Raw genomic sequence first — 15,564 nt, 5'->3', positions numbered from 1 at the left:
GCACTCACTAATTATAGCTCGCCTCTATCTCTCTCCAGCTGTGGTCTGGGAGGTTGTGTGTGTGTGTGTGTGTGTGGATGGGTTCAGCCCTTTATACACTGATAGCACAGGGTTACAGCAGCCCAGCCCTCATTTAGCAAATGATTAATTCAATTAGGCAGCCATTAACTCAGGTGGAAAAGACAAACCTGGAGGTCCCTCACATCCCTGAAGCCCTCCTAGAGGCAGAACAGAGCAGATCCGTCCCACTTTTACCACACTAATGGAGGATTCAGGGTCCTGACACACATTAGTGTTGCATTCAGACTGCTGTTTTCAACACACAACACAACATTTACCTGATCATTACCAGGAGAGCCATCTGTCAGCATTACTCTGTGTTCAGAGGCTATTTACATTTCATGTGGTTTAGGATGTCGAGGGTTAATTTTCAGTTCAAAACTTGTGGTTACAGACATTAGTCCGCCAACAACTGACTCATCCATTGAGTTTTTCAAGGTTACATAGAATTTTCTTTCTTGTTTTTATATTTTTAACACTAGTTGTAGGTTTAGCATCATTGTGCAGAATAGCTGATAAACACTTTGCATAATAAAAATGCTCTCTAAATTTAAATTCAACCCGCCCATTCTTTTAAATTTAAACTCAGTCCACATACCAGTTTTTTTATTTTAATTCTAAATTCTATAAATTCTATTTATTTTCATTCATGCCCTGAATATGTTTTTGACAGTGGTAACAGATGTATATTTACATTTCATGTGGTTAAGGATGTCAAGGGTTAATTTTCAATTCAAAACCTGTGGTTTTGGAAGTCAGTCGTAGAATAGAGATGAATCAGGAGAGTTGATTAATTGTCCACAAATGACTATGACAAATGCCTTTTTCTAGATTGTCTAGATTTTTTTTAATACAGTAGTTTTTTTTTTTACATTAGCTGTTAGACATTTTGCACAATACAAACCCTTTCTGAAAAGTTTTTTTATATTTAAATTAAATTTTGAAATACGAATAACACTTTTTCTGACATGTTTTTTTTTTTTTGTTTGTTAGTTTTTTTGCACTTTAGGATTTTAGGGTGTCATGTAAAAAATGTAAATAAATAATTATAATAAAAAAAATGTAAAGAAAGTTGTTATTATTATTTATTATAGCATGTTTGCTTTCAGATAAGCTTTTAATTAAGCAACCTGGACCTCAATATTTCAATATTTTTGTTATATTTATATAATATGAAGTGTTAATTTTAGAATTACTACCACTAAACTTCATATAAACAAAGCAAGCTTCGGTTGGTCATTTTACCTGTTAATCTACATTCACTTCCTAGATTTACTAATCTGCGAAGTAGATCAGACTTTGGTCTGAAAGTCAAAAGTCTGAGCTCAAGACACCTGTAGGAATTGCAATGTTAAAATTACAGTAATTAAACCATGTTTTTTGGAGATGTTAGTATAAAGTAGGCTCTTGGGACTCATATTCCGGCCCCGAGCAGTTTCTAATAACTCGTGTAGGTGTGCGGTCCGCCCAAGTCCATCTCAGAGCTTTGCTTTTGATGGCAGGGCTATTTTCAGCAGATGGCTGGGTCAGATAGGGGAGAGATGCGTGCTTCCGATGCCTCCCCCGCACCCTGCACCAAACACAGAGGTTAATTATGAAGGTTTCAGCAGCCAGAGAAGGAGAACAGAGAGAAGAAAGGGAGAGAGGAGGTTTATATACAGCCAGGAGTGGGATCCATCACTCCCACATACTCTCCCAATGATGCTCTCAATCTCACACACACACTCACACAAAAGCATCACCGTCACAGTTATATGTAATTATACAGTCCGATCCCACACGCTCCCACTCGCGGAGCCCCTGAGCGTGCACGACGCCGATTGTCACGTTAGTGTATATCTATAACTTGAGAGAACATTGCATGCAGTGCAGCGCGTTCAAACACCTCCTCCTGCAGAAAATATATATGCTTTATGCATTAGGACTGGGTGATCTATTATATTTACAATGACGATTATGATTAATATTTCTGTGCTTTTTTTTGCAACAGTGTCTTGGAAACTTAAAATGGAGTTTGAATGTTTGATTCATTTCCATATTATATCCCATATTCCATATTTTTTGCATTTAAATGTAAATAATGAAATGTGTTCATTTGAAGAAGAACACATTTTTAACTAGTTTATATATATATATATATATATATATATATATATATATATATATATATATATATATATATATATATATATATATATATATATATATATATATATATATATATATGCACACAGTATTTTAGATCTTGCATTAAACATTTTGAATCGAATTAGCTCCAGTGGCTTTCAGTTGTAATAATGGTGATTTCGGAACAAATTCATTATTAATAAGAAGATACATTTACATTTATGCATTTGGTTGATGCTTTTATCCAAAGTGACTTGCATTGCATTCATATGCTTGTGGATTCCCGAGGAATCGAACCCATGGCCTGGTATTGACAGAACTAAGTACAATTTGAGCAACAGAAAAGCAAAGATAGTGCATTAAATATTGTTAAAATATTTTTGCTATATTTTAGCCATACTATATGTGATGTTGTTGTTATTAAACTCTGAGGGGCCGACCTGACTTGGTTTCCTGTGATTGTTGTTGGCCAAACGACAGACTCTGTGTGTGTGTGTGTGTGTGTGTGTGTGTGTGTGTGTGTGTGTGTGTGTGTGTGTGTGTGTGTGTGTGTGTGTGTTTGTCAGGTCACAGACAGTCAAGGGAAGGACACAGAAACTGCATGGGGTCTGGACCTCTCCCTTAAAACACCGGGAAATGTGTCACAGCTGTTTCTGTTGCACTGCAAAGTAATTGAAATAACAAACTTTACATGCAAGAGCAAACTGTGCACATAACGCAGTATTATTTTGCCTGCATTGAATGCGAGCATCAGAGGAGAAATCACTGTTATTTACAGCGTTAATAAAGAGCTGCCATCCTTACTGTTTACCCGCAAGGATTTCCTTTTATGTAAGAAGCTATGCTTTAAAAGATAATGAAACCATTTATCAGCAGAAGCTGTTTGTGTTTAAGACGAGCATCGCTAATGCTATCGTTCACATTTGATTTGAACTAACTACTACTAACCATAAGAATTAGACATTTGGACACAGTTTGTGCTCCAGACATGAACGATATCTCAGGTTGGGCCGTTTAATGAGTGTTCTGTATCTTTTATAACGGATCATACTTGTAAAAAAGCATGGCAGATGATAATCGAGCAAAAAGGGCACATCGATTTACATTGAAGGAGGGAACTAAGCCAATATCTAGAGACTTGTGGGTGAGCTGGTATGACTGACCCAGTAGGGAAACACCCAGAAAACCCTAATAATGCCTGAGGAGCATTCTAGAATATTATAGCAGGAACATAGCATCTTAGTACCAGAACACTCGGAGCACATAGTATAGCGTCACCAGGTTAGGCACCACTTAATATTTTCTTCATGTTTATATATTCAGTCAATTGAGTGACTGAATTGCTTTCAGTTATTTTTAAGAAATCACTCTTTTGTTTTTTTCCGAGCTGGAGGAATGTAAAATGTGTGGTATTGCCATGCATGAGGATCTTTAACAGGAGAAAGTGTCAGAACGCAAAGACTGAAATGAATAGAGTAATACGCGATTACCCAGGAGCACTTGGATCCGCGTGAACGGCACTCGCCAAAGCCAGACCGCCCACGGATCCTGCACCCGCTGCACTGCACAAAATCACTCTCTTAATCAGGGTTATTTTCTGGTAGAAATATCCAAACATTCTTAAAAATACCTGAGAAGCAAAATTGCATAAGATAATCAGACAAAAGGAGATGAATGTAGGATAGAGGGATGCAGGGGGAAGAGTGTCTTTACTCCGTCATGTGGTGAAGGACGAGGTGCATGTTGCCCAAAACAGCTGGTCTGCCAGGAGACACTGAAGTTAGACCCTGGCGAGAAGGAAAGTAAGAAGGGTATGGAAGAAGAGAGAAAGATGAAGTGAGAGTTAAAGAGGAAGGTGAGAGGCTGAAGACCTGAGATAATGTGGAGAAAGATAAAGAGAGACTAAAGAGGATTGTTCTTTAAAAACATGTCCTATATATTAATAGCCTTTAGTAGAGGAAGGAAAGAGGGAACGAGAGAAGGGTTGAGGAACAGATTGTCACATCGCCATGAGGAAAGGACACACAACACTCTGCTGTCGCTCATGTGTGAGAGAGGAACAGAGACCGAGCGGAGACAGGACGGACAGAACGACATGTGAAGAATGACAGTCATCACTGGACTGTGGAGGGAAAGTGTGCGTCCCAGAGCGAGGCTGGGTGGTGATGGCTATTAATATCTGAGCCCTGTTGTTTGGGGAGTTGAAGCGGGAAAAAGCCCAGGCTTCCTGTCTGACCTCTGAACCAGCAGGAGGGGAGTTCTGTTGCACACTTATAAGTCCACATTATCCTAAATGCATGTTGGCTTTCAGTGCAATTATTGAAACGCTATAAATTAATATGCTACTACACAATGAATGCATTGCCCAACGAAAGCATTTAAATATTTAAAATACTAGAAAGCTACTCATTCCATGAGTGGCACTGGCACAACTGCACACCTGCTGCCAGTGAAGTTAGTCTGGATATGTATCATGCATTTTTTACGCTGTTATCAGAATCAATTAAGCTGAAATGATCGCAAAACACTAAAGATGCGATGATCATTTATCTGTCAGTGAATCAGGCTTGCTGAGCTCGTCCATCATCAGCTCCACCACGGATGTTATCTGGGTTTTCAAGAGCGAGGGTGACATCCCGAGAAGAACAGCAGCAAGTTTGTTCTGTATGTGTGAAAATGTCATATTAAGTAGGCAGATTCCAGTGCCATCCGACTGTATTATGATTGCAGTGTCAGTCAAGAGCCACCATGGAATGTTATCAAATCATTAGGATATTAAGAAAAGATCACGTTCCATATAGATACATTTCCTTTATCTAAAATGTACTTTCGTAAATATATCAAAGCTTAATTTGTGATAAGTAATATGCATTGCTTCATTTGGACAATTTTAAAGGTGATTTTTCTCAGTATTTAGATTTTTTTGCACCCTCAGAAAGCATATTTTTTTCAGCTTTCAGACTGTAAAAAATATGACATGCTATCTGCTTAAAAAAATTATGGTAACAATATTACACGTATTATATTTGAGTAGATTTTAAGGTTGTTCTTTTTAGTAAAATTTACCCAAATAAATTAAGTAAAAATTCCTAAATTATTTAGTTTATGGCACAATAAATGTAATATAATTAGGGAAATGTGCTCATTTATTTTAAGTTTATTCTCAAAAGTCTGTGATTTTTAAATGAGATCTGTTTGTATTTTGTTATTTTACACATTTACAAGACTGTATACAGCCAATCAGCTCAAACAGGAAAATACTTGAGAAATACTGGAAAGTACTGCACTAGCACTAGCAAGGCTACTGCTCATTAAACAAGGTTAGAGTACCTTGAGTAGAATTACAAGAGTAGTATCCATAACTACAAGCTCTACTCTTCTGCACAGTGGTAACGATTGCACTTTGCAATGGAAACTTCGATGTTACAGAAACTCTTACAAATGTAACTGAACATTAAACATTAATAGATGCCTCCCTTCACTCAAAAACTTAAAGTAGCATTTAATTTCAAAATTTACTCTCCATATCCAGCCATATGCAAAGCATGCTGGGAACTAACAATCACCTCTAAAATAAAACTGCAAAATTGAGCTAATTCACTTAAATTAAATAGGCAGCCTTCTTTCCTTAATTATTTTAGTTTAATCAGTTCCCCAATTCAAGCACCAAAACTGCTTAAGTCTCCTAAAACAAAATGAGGAAAACGCATCTCTTGGTTTTATTAGTAAAAAGTCCTCATTATTTTCTATACAACACTGAATCACAATTTCTTTAATGAAATCCACACATTATTTTTAATTATCACCTTAATTTTTTTGATGAAAATTACAAGACCCATGATTCATTTTTTACAGTGATGATGTATAAGTTAGGGCTGCATGATTAATCACATGCAATTTGCCCTGTGTGTCTCTTTAGTAAAGATGGTTCTGTGATTTAGTACTAAATATCCATCACCTGTTTTCAAATGGAGCGGCACTTACTAAACAGAGCCTTAGTTCGTTGACAAGCTACACAATATCGCATTCATAACTGAATGTAATTCATCTGCGATTATGAACTCGATATTTTGTAGCTTGTCAGCGAACTACAGCACTGTATATTGAGTGCCGCTCCATTTGAAAGGAGGTGATGGATATTTAGTACTAATCACAGAACCATCTTTACTAAAGAGACCAGCATGACAGTCGCATAATCGTGCAGCCCTAGTATAAATCAAAATTTTGAAAAATTACACTTATGACAAGAGTTTATTTTCTCACTTTTGGTCCACCAGGCCAAATGTATCCATAGTTGAAGAAACCCCCATATATAACTGGATCTGCCCACGGATGTGTCCACCTACCTCTTACTTCCATTTCTTCCCCATGATCCGGTCACAAGTGTGATGTATGTGCTGAGTTTGCATATGTGTGTGTTTGTGCGTAGCTTTCCTGCCATTGTCAGTGGGTGTGTGTGTCAGGCTGCAGTGACAGAGCTCAGGGGCAAATGAGAGAAATGTGTCTCCATCCGGCACACACATGAACACATAGTCACAACAACAACAACATCACGGACACACACATACAAAAAGGCAACCTGAGGGAATTCAGCCCCGACACGTATAAACTGAGTGACTAATACTCTGACCACATTTATACAGGAAACATTAGCTATGGTTTAGAAACGACATCCATGCTTTGGGACAGGGTAAACACTTGGGTCAAAAAAGTCTTGGATACTCTGAATTAATAGATGCTTTTGTTCAAAGTGACTAGCACCAGATTGTTTCAAGCACAAAACCCTCAAGAGCACAATGGCGATAATTAGTTTTTTGTTGGGAGCAATCTCCAACCTTCTGGTTACTATTTTCCACTTGGTGGGACTCCTGTGTGCTTTAACCAGAGGGTTGCTTTAACCCACCAAGAAACAAGTTAGCCACAAAAACATTAGGAATCCCTCTGGGGATACTGTATGTAATGTATGTCCGACTCCTAAATTTGTCACATAAGAAGACTCGTGAGACACCGGCGTACCATAATTCGATTAACGGATAACAAGACGTGTGCTAAAAATGAAGTACTGTTAATGTGTTTTGTGATGTGATGTTCTTATCTAGAACGCTCTGTATTGCCTCTTGACATACTCTGGTGTTGTTCTGTTCTTCACACTGTTATCAGGTCGCTGCCGGCTTCAGATAAAAGCACAAAGATTGAATTAGTGCTAATCACAGATCTGCCTGAGATTCCTCTTAGGCTCGGGGTCTCGCGGGTGCTCCGCGTACGCATTGATTTTGTTGCTTTTTACCTTGAGCACATCTGTCTCTCGCTAGTGTTTTTTCGCCCCCCAAGTGCTGAGCCTTAGATCTTAATCTCTGGAGTGAGAGGGGGCATGAGAAAAAGGTCCATGTCAAGGACTTTATACTCTGATGAGAAAGAGGAGAGGAAGAAGGATTGTGCTGTGGAGCGCCAGTAGCCTTGAGGAAGTCGGTAATGGTACGGCTCTGAGAAGCTGTCCTTCAAGTGCATGTTCACCAGTGGCCCACGGGCTGGAAGAATCACAGCAAGCACACTGACCCAGTTAGAGAGCTACAAGGAGGGATTGAGCGAACTGAGATAGAGAAAAAAAAAAATAAAGTAAAAACTGAGAGTGACAAGATCAGAGACTCCTCTTGCCAGCATATTCCAACAGATCATGCCCAGATCATTCATTGTCTTCACATTACTTGGTTGACCTCACTTGTGTCAAGACATAGACTTGTGTCAGCCTCATTTTCACTCTTTCATAATCACTAGTCAAATCAAGAAAGAACTTGCTGGAGTATGTCACCTGCCAGGCACGAACTGAAGAACACAGATCCATGAATATTTGATTTTACATAATCAGACTATTCCCAAGAAGCCTTGCATCATCAGCGTGTGAGGCCATCGAATTAAGTCACATCCTGTAGAGTCACTATATTGCGACTCAATCAGTCTGGGCAGAGCAGAGAGCCAGTCAACTACTCTGGATAAAGTGTCCCTTTGTAACAGGTTGCCCATAGATTGTCTTGCAGAAGGTCAACTTGAGTTACATAATGGACCTTAAAATAGCTTGAAGTGCTAGACGTGAGGCTGACCTTGTGGTTCGGTTCTCTGGAGGTAACGACGGCAATGATGATTGTGAGAGATTCTTGTCTCTGGTGACAGGACAGGATCTGACACCTATACATGCCTCCGGGTTCTCAGGTATCGTCCATCAGGTCTCATCTATCAAACGGCGGATTATCTCAGTGCTACATGGGCAGCGGGAGGTTGTCTGATTGGTTTTGTTGGGCATGCTTTGGCTCTAGCAGGCAGCCATGTGTAACAGTGATGTCAGCCTACCTTGCAGCGGTGGAAGTGAGCCGTCTGCTTGCTTAGCTTTGGATGTTGCTGGGGAAGAGGTGGGAAGCACCCCGGAGTTTAGGAAAAGAGGATACAGGCTGAGAAGGAGAAATGGAAGGATGATCAAGGCCCAGAAGACCTTAGAGGAGAAGCGAGTTTGCGGGAAAGGGCGGAAGCGGAAGGTGACTTGGTACCACAGGCTTTTTGGCTACAGGTTAGTGACAGTTTTGTGGTCTCTTTGCAAAATAGTTTGACCAGGTGTTGCTGCACGTCTCTTAAGCAGCAGAACTTCACTCTTTTACTACTTTTCTTACTAAAATCGATAGTGGGCGGTTTGGAAGATGATATCTTAGCGGTGTATGTGGGTTGACACCTGACTTAAAGCGTGGACGGAGTTTTCATCCCACACACAACTACAAAACGTAATTGGCTGAGACAATGGGAGTGGGGACAGAGGTTATGATGCTGACAACAAGATTTAAGACTTAAATACACCAACGGTGGCGTGTGTTGGACTGTTGCCTTGACTACACAGGAGGGATGATATTACCGCAGGGTGTTGTAGGAGGGAGATTGAACACACATCCCCTGCATTCGCACATGTAAACCCTCTTTCCATCCTTTCATGTCTGCTACTTGGATAAACAGAAACTCGCACTGCAAATTAATACTGGCCGATGATACATGTCACACACATGCACATCATCCTTCTGCAATCTCTCAATGAAGCCAGACCTCTGTCAAAGCTGGATTTAGTAGAACTAATTCCATTATAGCAGTCTCGCTGATTGCTCTTCCTGTCTGTTTCCACCGGCTCTGGATGGCGTGTGGCGTATCCTTTATCTCAAATTGTGTTCCATTCTCCCTGCACGGTGTGCACTCAGTTGATTACTTTCTAGTGAAATGTTCTGCCCTCTGTGAAATGACACTGTGTTTACCCAGGACTGATTATACACGCTAATGTATGGTGTCCTTAAACAGTGGACACCGTTGATTGATTTGCTTAATGCCTTGGAATAATATTAAACAGAAATGCGTTACTCATTTACCTGACTGCAATTGGAAAGAGGACATGAAGGTCTCAACCTCTTCTGATGTCTCTATATCAGTCTGTGGATTTTATCATTTTAGCGCAGTCTAATCCACTGAGACATGTGAAACTAATGATTTAGTATTCAGGATGTTTTCTAACGAAAGCTTTCTTACTCAGCTCTTCGTGTTGCATGTTTCCTTCACAGCATTTTGTCATGAATGTTTAATCAAATTTCACTTTTTGTTGCTCACAAATCACTCTTCCATTGCTTAGGAGACTCACATTTATGTTTTATTTAAGTATCAACTTTGTTTAAAGAGAAGGTCATTGTTGAGATCTGTTCTGAAACCCTAGAGAAGACATGTTAGATGTCTTGTTTCATCTCCATTTTGGCAAATGGTGTCTAGAAGCAATTTGATATGTTAAAGAGAACCTGGTTTATGTATTTGTTGTCATGTTCTTGGCCTTCCCCTCATTTCATCACAGTGGCATTTTCCAACGCACATGTCATCCGGCTCTATTTTTAGCTCGGAGGGTAAAGGTGATCTCGTGACCCTGGCTCCCTCACAAAAGAGCTCGTAACTGGACTCTTGCGATAATTTTAGACGAGGATTTGAAACTTTCAGCAGGGTGTCAGGTATACGGCCCACCATATCCTCATTTGTTCTTCTTTTCACCCCCTTCCTCCACTGCTTGTGTCGTGAGTGTGTGAAATTATACAGCCAGCATTGGGTCACTTTCAATCTTTGCTTCAAAAGGGACGACCATATGGCGCTGTGTGTTTACTATGTTAAATACTGAGCTCTTTGGAGGAAGATCAGGTGGCAGCAGTTTTTGAGGAAGGAGCTTGGAGATTCAGCGAGTTTAGTTACACACTGTAATATGCACAACTTGCAAACAACACAGCTGGAGATATGAAACATGCATGCTACACATTCACTTTGATATATCAGTAACAAATGCAAGTGTTAGTGTTCCTGTAGCTCAATTGGTAGAGCATTGCATTATCAAGCGCAATGTTGGGGGTACGATTCCCCGGGAACACATGATAGGTAAAAATTGTTAGCCTGAATGCACTGTAAGTCGCTTTGGATAAAAGCGTCTGCTAAATGCATAAATTTAATTTAATTGTATTTTAAATTTAAATTTTATGTACTTGATAAATGTTTTGGCAATAGTATGCTATACATCTCCTGAAACATATTTTGCTATTTAAGCCAGTTTTTTTTTTTACTCTTGTGAATATAAGTTTGAGTAGATCTAATTGTGATTCTGGTGTGGGATGATGCCTAATTTTATGGAAGAATGACAGACAGAAGAAGTGATCAAGTGCAAGTCCCTTGCTGGGACACAAGCACACACACACACACACACACACATTGTGTCTAAGAACAATCTTTGCTTATTTCATACCATATGAGGCAGAAGCTCTCTTGCATGCAGGGAATTATGGGAACTTCCTGGCCAAGCAGACTGGTTAACAGATTGGTCTGGATCATTTTGATACTGGCACAAGGTAGACGGCCATCTCCTGTTGTGTGTGTGTTTTCAGTGTGTCCCCGCTTTAGCTCCACGATGACTAGTCCTTTTATGTGCAACAGCAAGGAGCTTCAGCCCAGATGTCAAACCTTCAGTTCAGCAAGGTCTCATTATTTTCTCTTGAATGCGTTTACTCCTGTCTGAAGCTATTTGTGGTCATTCTGCTTTGCAGGAAAGCCATCTCCCGGTCAGGCCTCCAGCATTTGGGTCCGGCCCACAATCCCTTCCCTGCCCTGAGCAATGGACCGGCCAAGGAGCTTCACAGCACAGTGGACTGGAGCGTAAGTGTTCCTCGTCTGTCTTTCACTCCAGTTTTTATTTGAACCCCCTAAAACACCCTAACAACCACGTAATAGCCATCCAGAACCAGTGTTATTTCAGTATTATTTATATACTATTATAGTCTATTTATATAGTGTTACATATGATTAATATTTTAACTTGACTTGCAGTTTTAATTTCATGTAGCTTTATTGTGTTTGTCATTTTTATAAGATTTATTGTTTCTCTTTAAATGTTTCTATTTAGCTTTAATTTAATTTATATAAATGTGCATGTGACATAAAAAAAATCTAATTTAGTTTTATTTGAGTTACATTTTTGTGATTTTAGTATAGTGCACACTTGAATCTGATTTTATTTCAGTTAGTTGCATTTAGATGTTCTTTCTTGCATTTTTCCGCATAACTTAAATAAGTTTCAAGTGAGCTTTTATTGTCATTTTATTTCAGTTTTAGTTTTGTTTTGAGCTTTTTTTCATTATTATTTTTTTAAATGCCTTTATTTGGCTTAAATATATTATTTATGTTTTTTTTTCAGTAATTTTAGTGCTTCAGCGTAAGCGTATTTATTTCAGTTAGCTGTTTTTCATGTAATATTTATTTTTGATATCATTTTATTTTGTTTAGCAACAGTATAGCAATGCAGTGTATACTTGTAATGAGTTTACCACAGGTGGCAATAGTTTACAATGTTTCAGATTTTTTATTTAATGATATATAGAGTGAGTTTTGTGTATAATATGAGAAGTTCCCAGACTTGATCACTAATGTTAGTGTCGAGGATAAGGTTGTGCATTAGTTTTGCACATGTCAGCACATTCAGACTGCTGGGCGCGGTTAGTCATGGGTGGGTCACGCAAAGACAGTTGGCATGACAAAAGAGAGACTCGTTAATCCAGGTGCTGTGTGTACAGATGGAGACCGCTGAGGGGGCGGAGCCCAGCGGGGCACTTCCTGTGCGTCTTTGCTGGCCTTTCCTTCCACGCTAGTTCTCAATGTGAACAGCGCCGCCATCAAACATTAATGTGCCTTCCTAGAGCTGCTAAGTGTTTGTGTGTGTGTGTGTGTGTGTGAGTCAGTGCTAATTGTAGCCTCACACAACAGTGTTGTTGCCATATGAAATAAGTGCTTGTGTTATTTAAATGTGCATTACATGCTCCTATACATTGGTTAAGTCAGTTTATAAAGTACAGATCGATTCAAAGCAGCTTCACAGTAATAAAACAAGAAAGTAACATTGTTAATATTGCAACATTTTTCAAGAAGGAAATGAATACAGTTGCATTATTGAAGGATTTTGAAATATTAATAATACTGTTATTTTCTTGGTTTAGTACTAGTTTATGTATATTTTAGTTTACAAGCTGCTTTGAATAGATCTTTACCATATAAACCTTTAGACTTATTATTCAGTTCTGTGGAGTTCAATTTAGTTCAGTAAAGAGTAAATGTTAAATAGTTAATTAGTTATGAAGTGAACTCAGAATTACAATGTTCAAAAAAAAAATATTTTTTTAAAGTTGTAAGTAACAAACACTGTTGGAGTAAATTTCACAAGAACATTTCTCTTTCTACTTTAAAACTTTATTTTTAATTCAATGTTACTTGCTGTTTCTTTTTAATGAAACGTTAAATTTACTAGCAATTTCCGAGTGAAAATTCAACACCAATTTTTTTTTTGCTCAGACTATAAAGCATTTCTACAGAAAAGTGTCATTATATTAATAAAGTCAATTTAGTGTTGATTCAGTTTAGTTTAATAATGATTTTCTACATGCTAAACAGTTAGCACAAGTGTATTTTTTTAATTCTTGAGAGCATTTGATCAATACTGATCAAAAATTGACCTTTAAATGAGCATATATACTAATTTTGTGAGCATTTATGAGTGGACTTGGACATGGACTGTCTCATTTGTAGATTTTGCCCTCAAGTTCTCACATTTGCCTGCTGCATACGTCATTGACACTCAGAAAAGTAACCATTAGAGTCCAAAGTAAGAAAGAAATTGCATCGATTTATGCCTCATGAGGAATAACAGTAAGTTTTATAATAAACAGCCTTCCAAATGAGACATAACCATGTATTAAAAGCCACAAAACTTTTGATTTTGTATCTTGATGCGCAGGAGAACGCAGTGAACGGTGACCACCTGTGGCTGGAGACAAATTGCTCTGGCGATCTCTGCTACCTGGGTGAAGAGACGTGCGTGGTCAAGATTGCAGTGAGTATCATGTGATTAAACAGAGCGGGGAAGTCAGATGATTGCTGTGTTTGCACGGCGAGCTCAAGGCAGAGAAGAGTGGCATTAGAGCTTTTCTTTCATGAGATAATGTGAGGCTGGTGTGTATTGAAAGGAAGAGCCAGCTATTAGTCTGAGAATCTACAGCAGGTAAAAGGATTTTTTTAGGCTTGTGTTAAAGCACTGCGCCACACTCTGATGTTTTCAAAACCGTGGCAATTTATTATTGCCACTTCAAGTAGTTGGCAAAATCCTTCCTTTTTTACTGCTGAAGATGAGAGCATATTCCTGTTACAGTTAGACTGATTGTAGATGTGTGCTCTTGCTCTGTGTTTTGTGCTGTTGGGTTCTCTTTAAGAAGTCGGCTCCCCGGAGGAAGTGTGCCGCCTGTAAGATCGTGGTCCACACGGCGTGTATCGAGGAGCTGGACAAGGTGAGCGGAGGCAGAAATATCTGTTTAATTCATGCACGTCATCAACAGATGAGCATTGACGTTTGTCTCTTCAAACAGACATCAGGAGGATGATGAAATGGCAGGAGATGGTATAATCTAGGTATTGCAGTTATGGTTTTTAGGATCAAGAGTTGTGGGTTCCTGCTGTTGCGGTATTCAAATATAGTTATCAGCACAATTGGGTGAATATATGTGAAAGAATATCGAGGTAACGGTATATATTGCAATATATATAGTGTCTTGCTGGACATTTTATGAATGTTTTACTTTGTTGTAATGTCTTTAATAGTTTTAATAGTGTATGTATATAAGGTAAATAGAGATTATTTTTTATTATGGTTTAAAAAAAAATTATATCACACACACGCATATATATATATATAATTTCACAATGCATATATTTATATATTATAATTATATCACATTATATGACATTTATCTAACATGAATACATGCTATTAATATAATATATTATATAATACAATTTTTAAATTTTTCTCAGTGCAGTTGCAGGAAAGAATATAAAGTTTGCGGTATATATCCCAGTATTTATTGTGATGCTGAAATTTTTATAAAAAATGGTTCATATTTTATTAACTATATGGTAATATCAGTTTTTACGTAATTGTTTGATGTAAAGATATTATAAATTCTTTTATTTTTTTAATAGTTCAGAGATTACTTTTTTAATTCTATTTTAAATCTAATATAATAATATTATATTATAAAAAAAAACAATATAGTGTAAATGTGTCACGTTGTAATATGTGCTATAATACAATATCATGTAATAGTTCTGTTTATTTGTTTATCAGTGAAACTGCATGAAGAGACAACATGAAATATCAAGCTAACAGTATACATCAAAATGCTTTATATTTTAATAATAATGTAGTTATGTCTTTTTTGGATAGATTGATGAACTCAATATATTCTAAATTATTTAGAATTATTTAAAAGTCTGGTTTTCCTTTTTTCATTTTTAAAACAATTAACTAATTCGAAGTAATAATAATAATAATATTGTGTTGATGTGCATTTCACATTTAAATTGTATTACATTAATTGTATAATATGAGCTACAACAATAATAGCTTCTCATTTTGTTATATTTCTACTTGAATTGTCTCCTCACAGATCAACTTCCGCTGCAAACCCACTTTCAGAGAGGGTGGCTCGCGATGCCTTAGAGATGTGAGTCCACCTCATCCCCACACGACTTTAAATCATATTTCACACTGAAGTTTGTGATGTACTTATTGTACTCCATGTGCTATGGCAGAATGAACCCTTGTTGGCACGTTTACATGTGACCCGTTGTGTCTGTTTGCGACAGCAGAACGTTTTGAGACATCACTGGGTCCATCGCCGGCGACAGGAAGGGAAGTGTCGTCAGTGCGGAAAAGTACGTCACGCCTTCAGAGTTTATTGTAGGAGTCATATGCAAAAGTCTTGTACGTTCATGCCAACTTTCACTTTAATT

General features: G+C 38.0%; 1 protein-coding gene across 12 annotated transcripts in view; it reads left to right on the top strand.

The window, feature by feature from the left end:
* Positions 1–15,564, top strand: part of LOC127978387 (diacylglycerol kinase iota) — a 39,602-nt gene that overhangs the window by 5,991 nt on the left and 18,047 nt on the right. For 2 of the 12 annotated variants that reach the window (XM_052583210.1, XM_052583202.1), the window contains exons 1-6: positions 8,476–8,746; positions 11,277–11,385; positions 13,514–13,609; positions 13,986–14,060; positions 15,219–15,275; positions 15,421–15,486. In XM_052583210.1, the coding sequence (XP_052439170.1) occupies positions 8,508–8,746; positions 11,277–11,385; positions 13,514–13,609; positions 13,986–14,060; positions 15,219–15,275; positions 15,421–15,486 (642 nt within the window). In that variant the 5' untranslated portion in view covers positions 8,476–8,507. Of the gene's footprint in view, positions 1–8,475; positions 8,747–11,276; positions 11,386–13,513; positions 13,610–13,985; positions 14,061–15,218; positions 15,276–15,363; positions 15,487–15,564 lie in introns of those variants that run through there. The other 10 variants (XM_052583209.1, XM_052583201.1, XM_052583205.1 and 7 more) reach the window with 8 other exon arrangements.

This window comes from Carassius gibelio, chromosome A4 (assembly GCF_023724105.1).
Source record: "Carassius gibelio isolate Cgi1373 ecotype wild population from Czech Republic chromosome A4, carGib1.2-hapl.c, whole genome shotgun sequence".
NCBI lineage: Eukaryota > Metazoa > Chordata > Actinopteri > Cypriniformes > Cyprinidae > Carassius > Carassius gibelio.
Note: the sequence above shows the minus strand (reverse complement) of the source record. Positions and strands in the feature narration are given on the sequence as shown.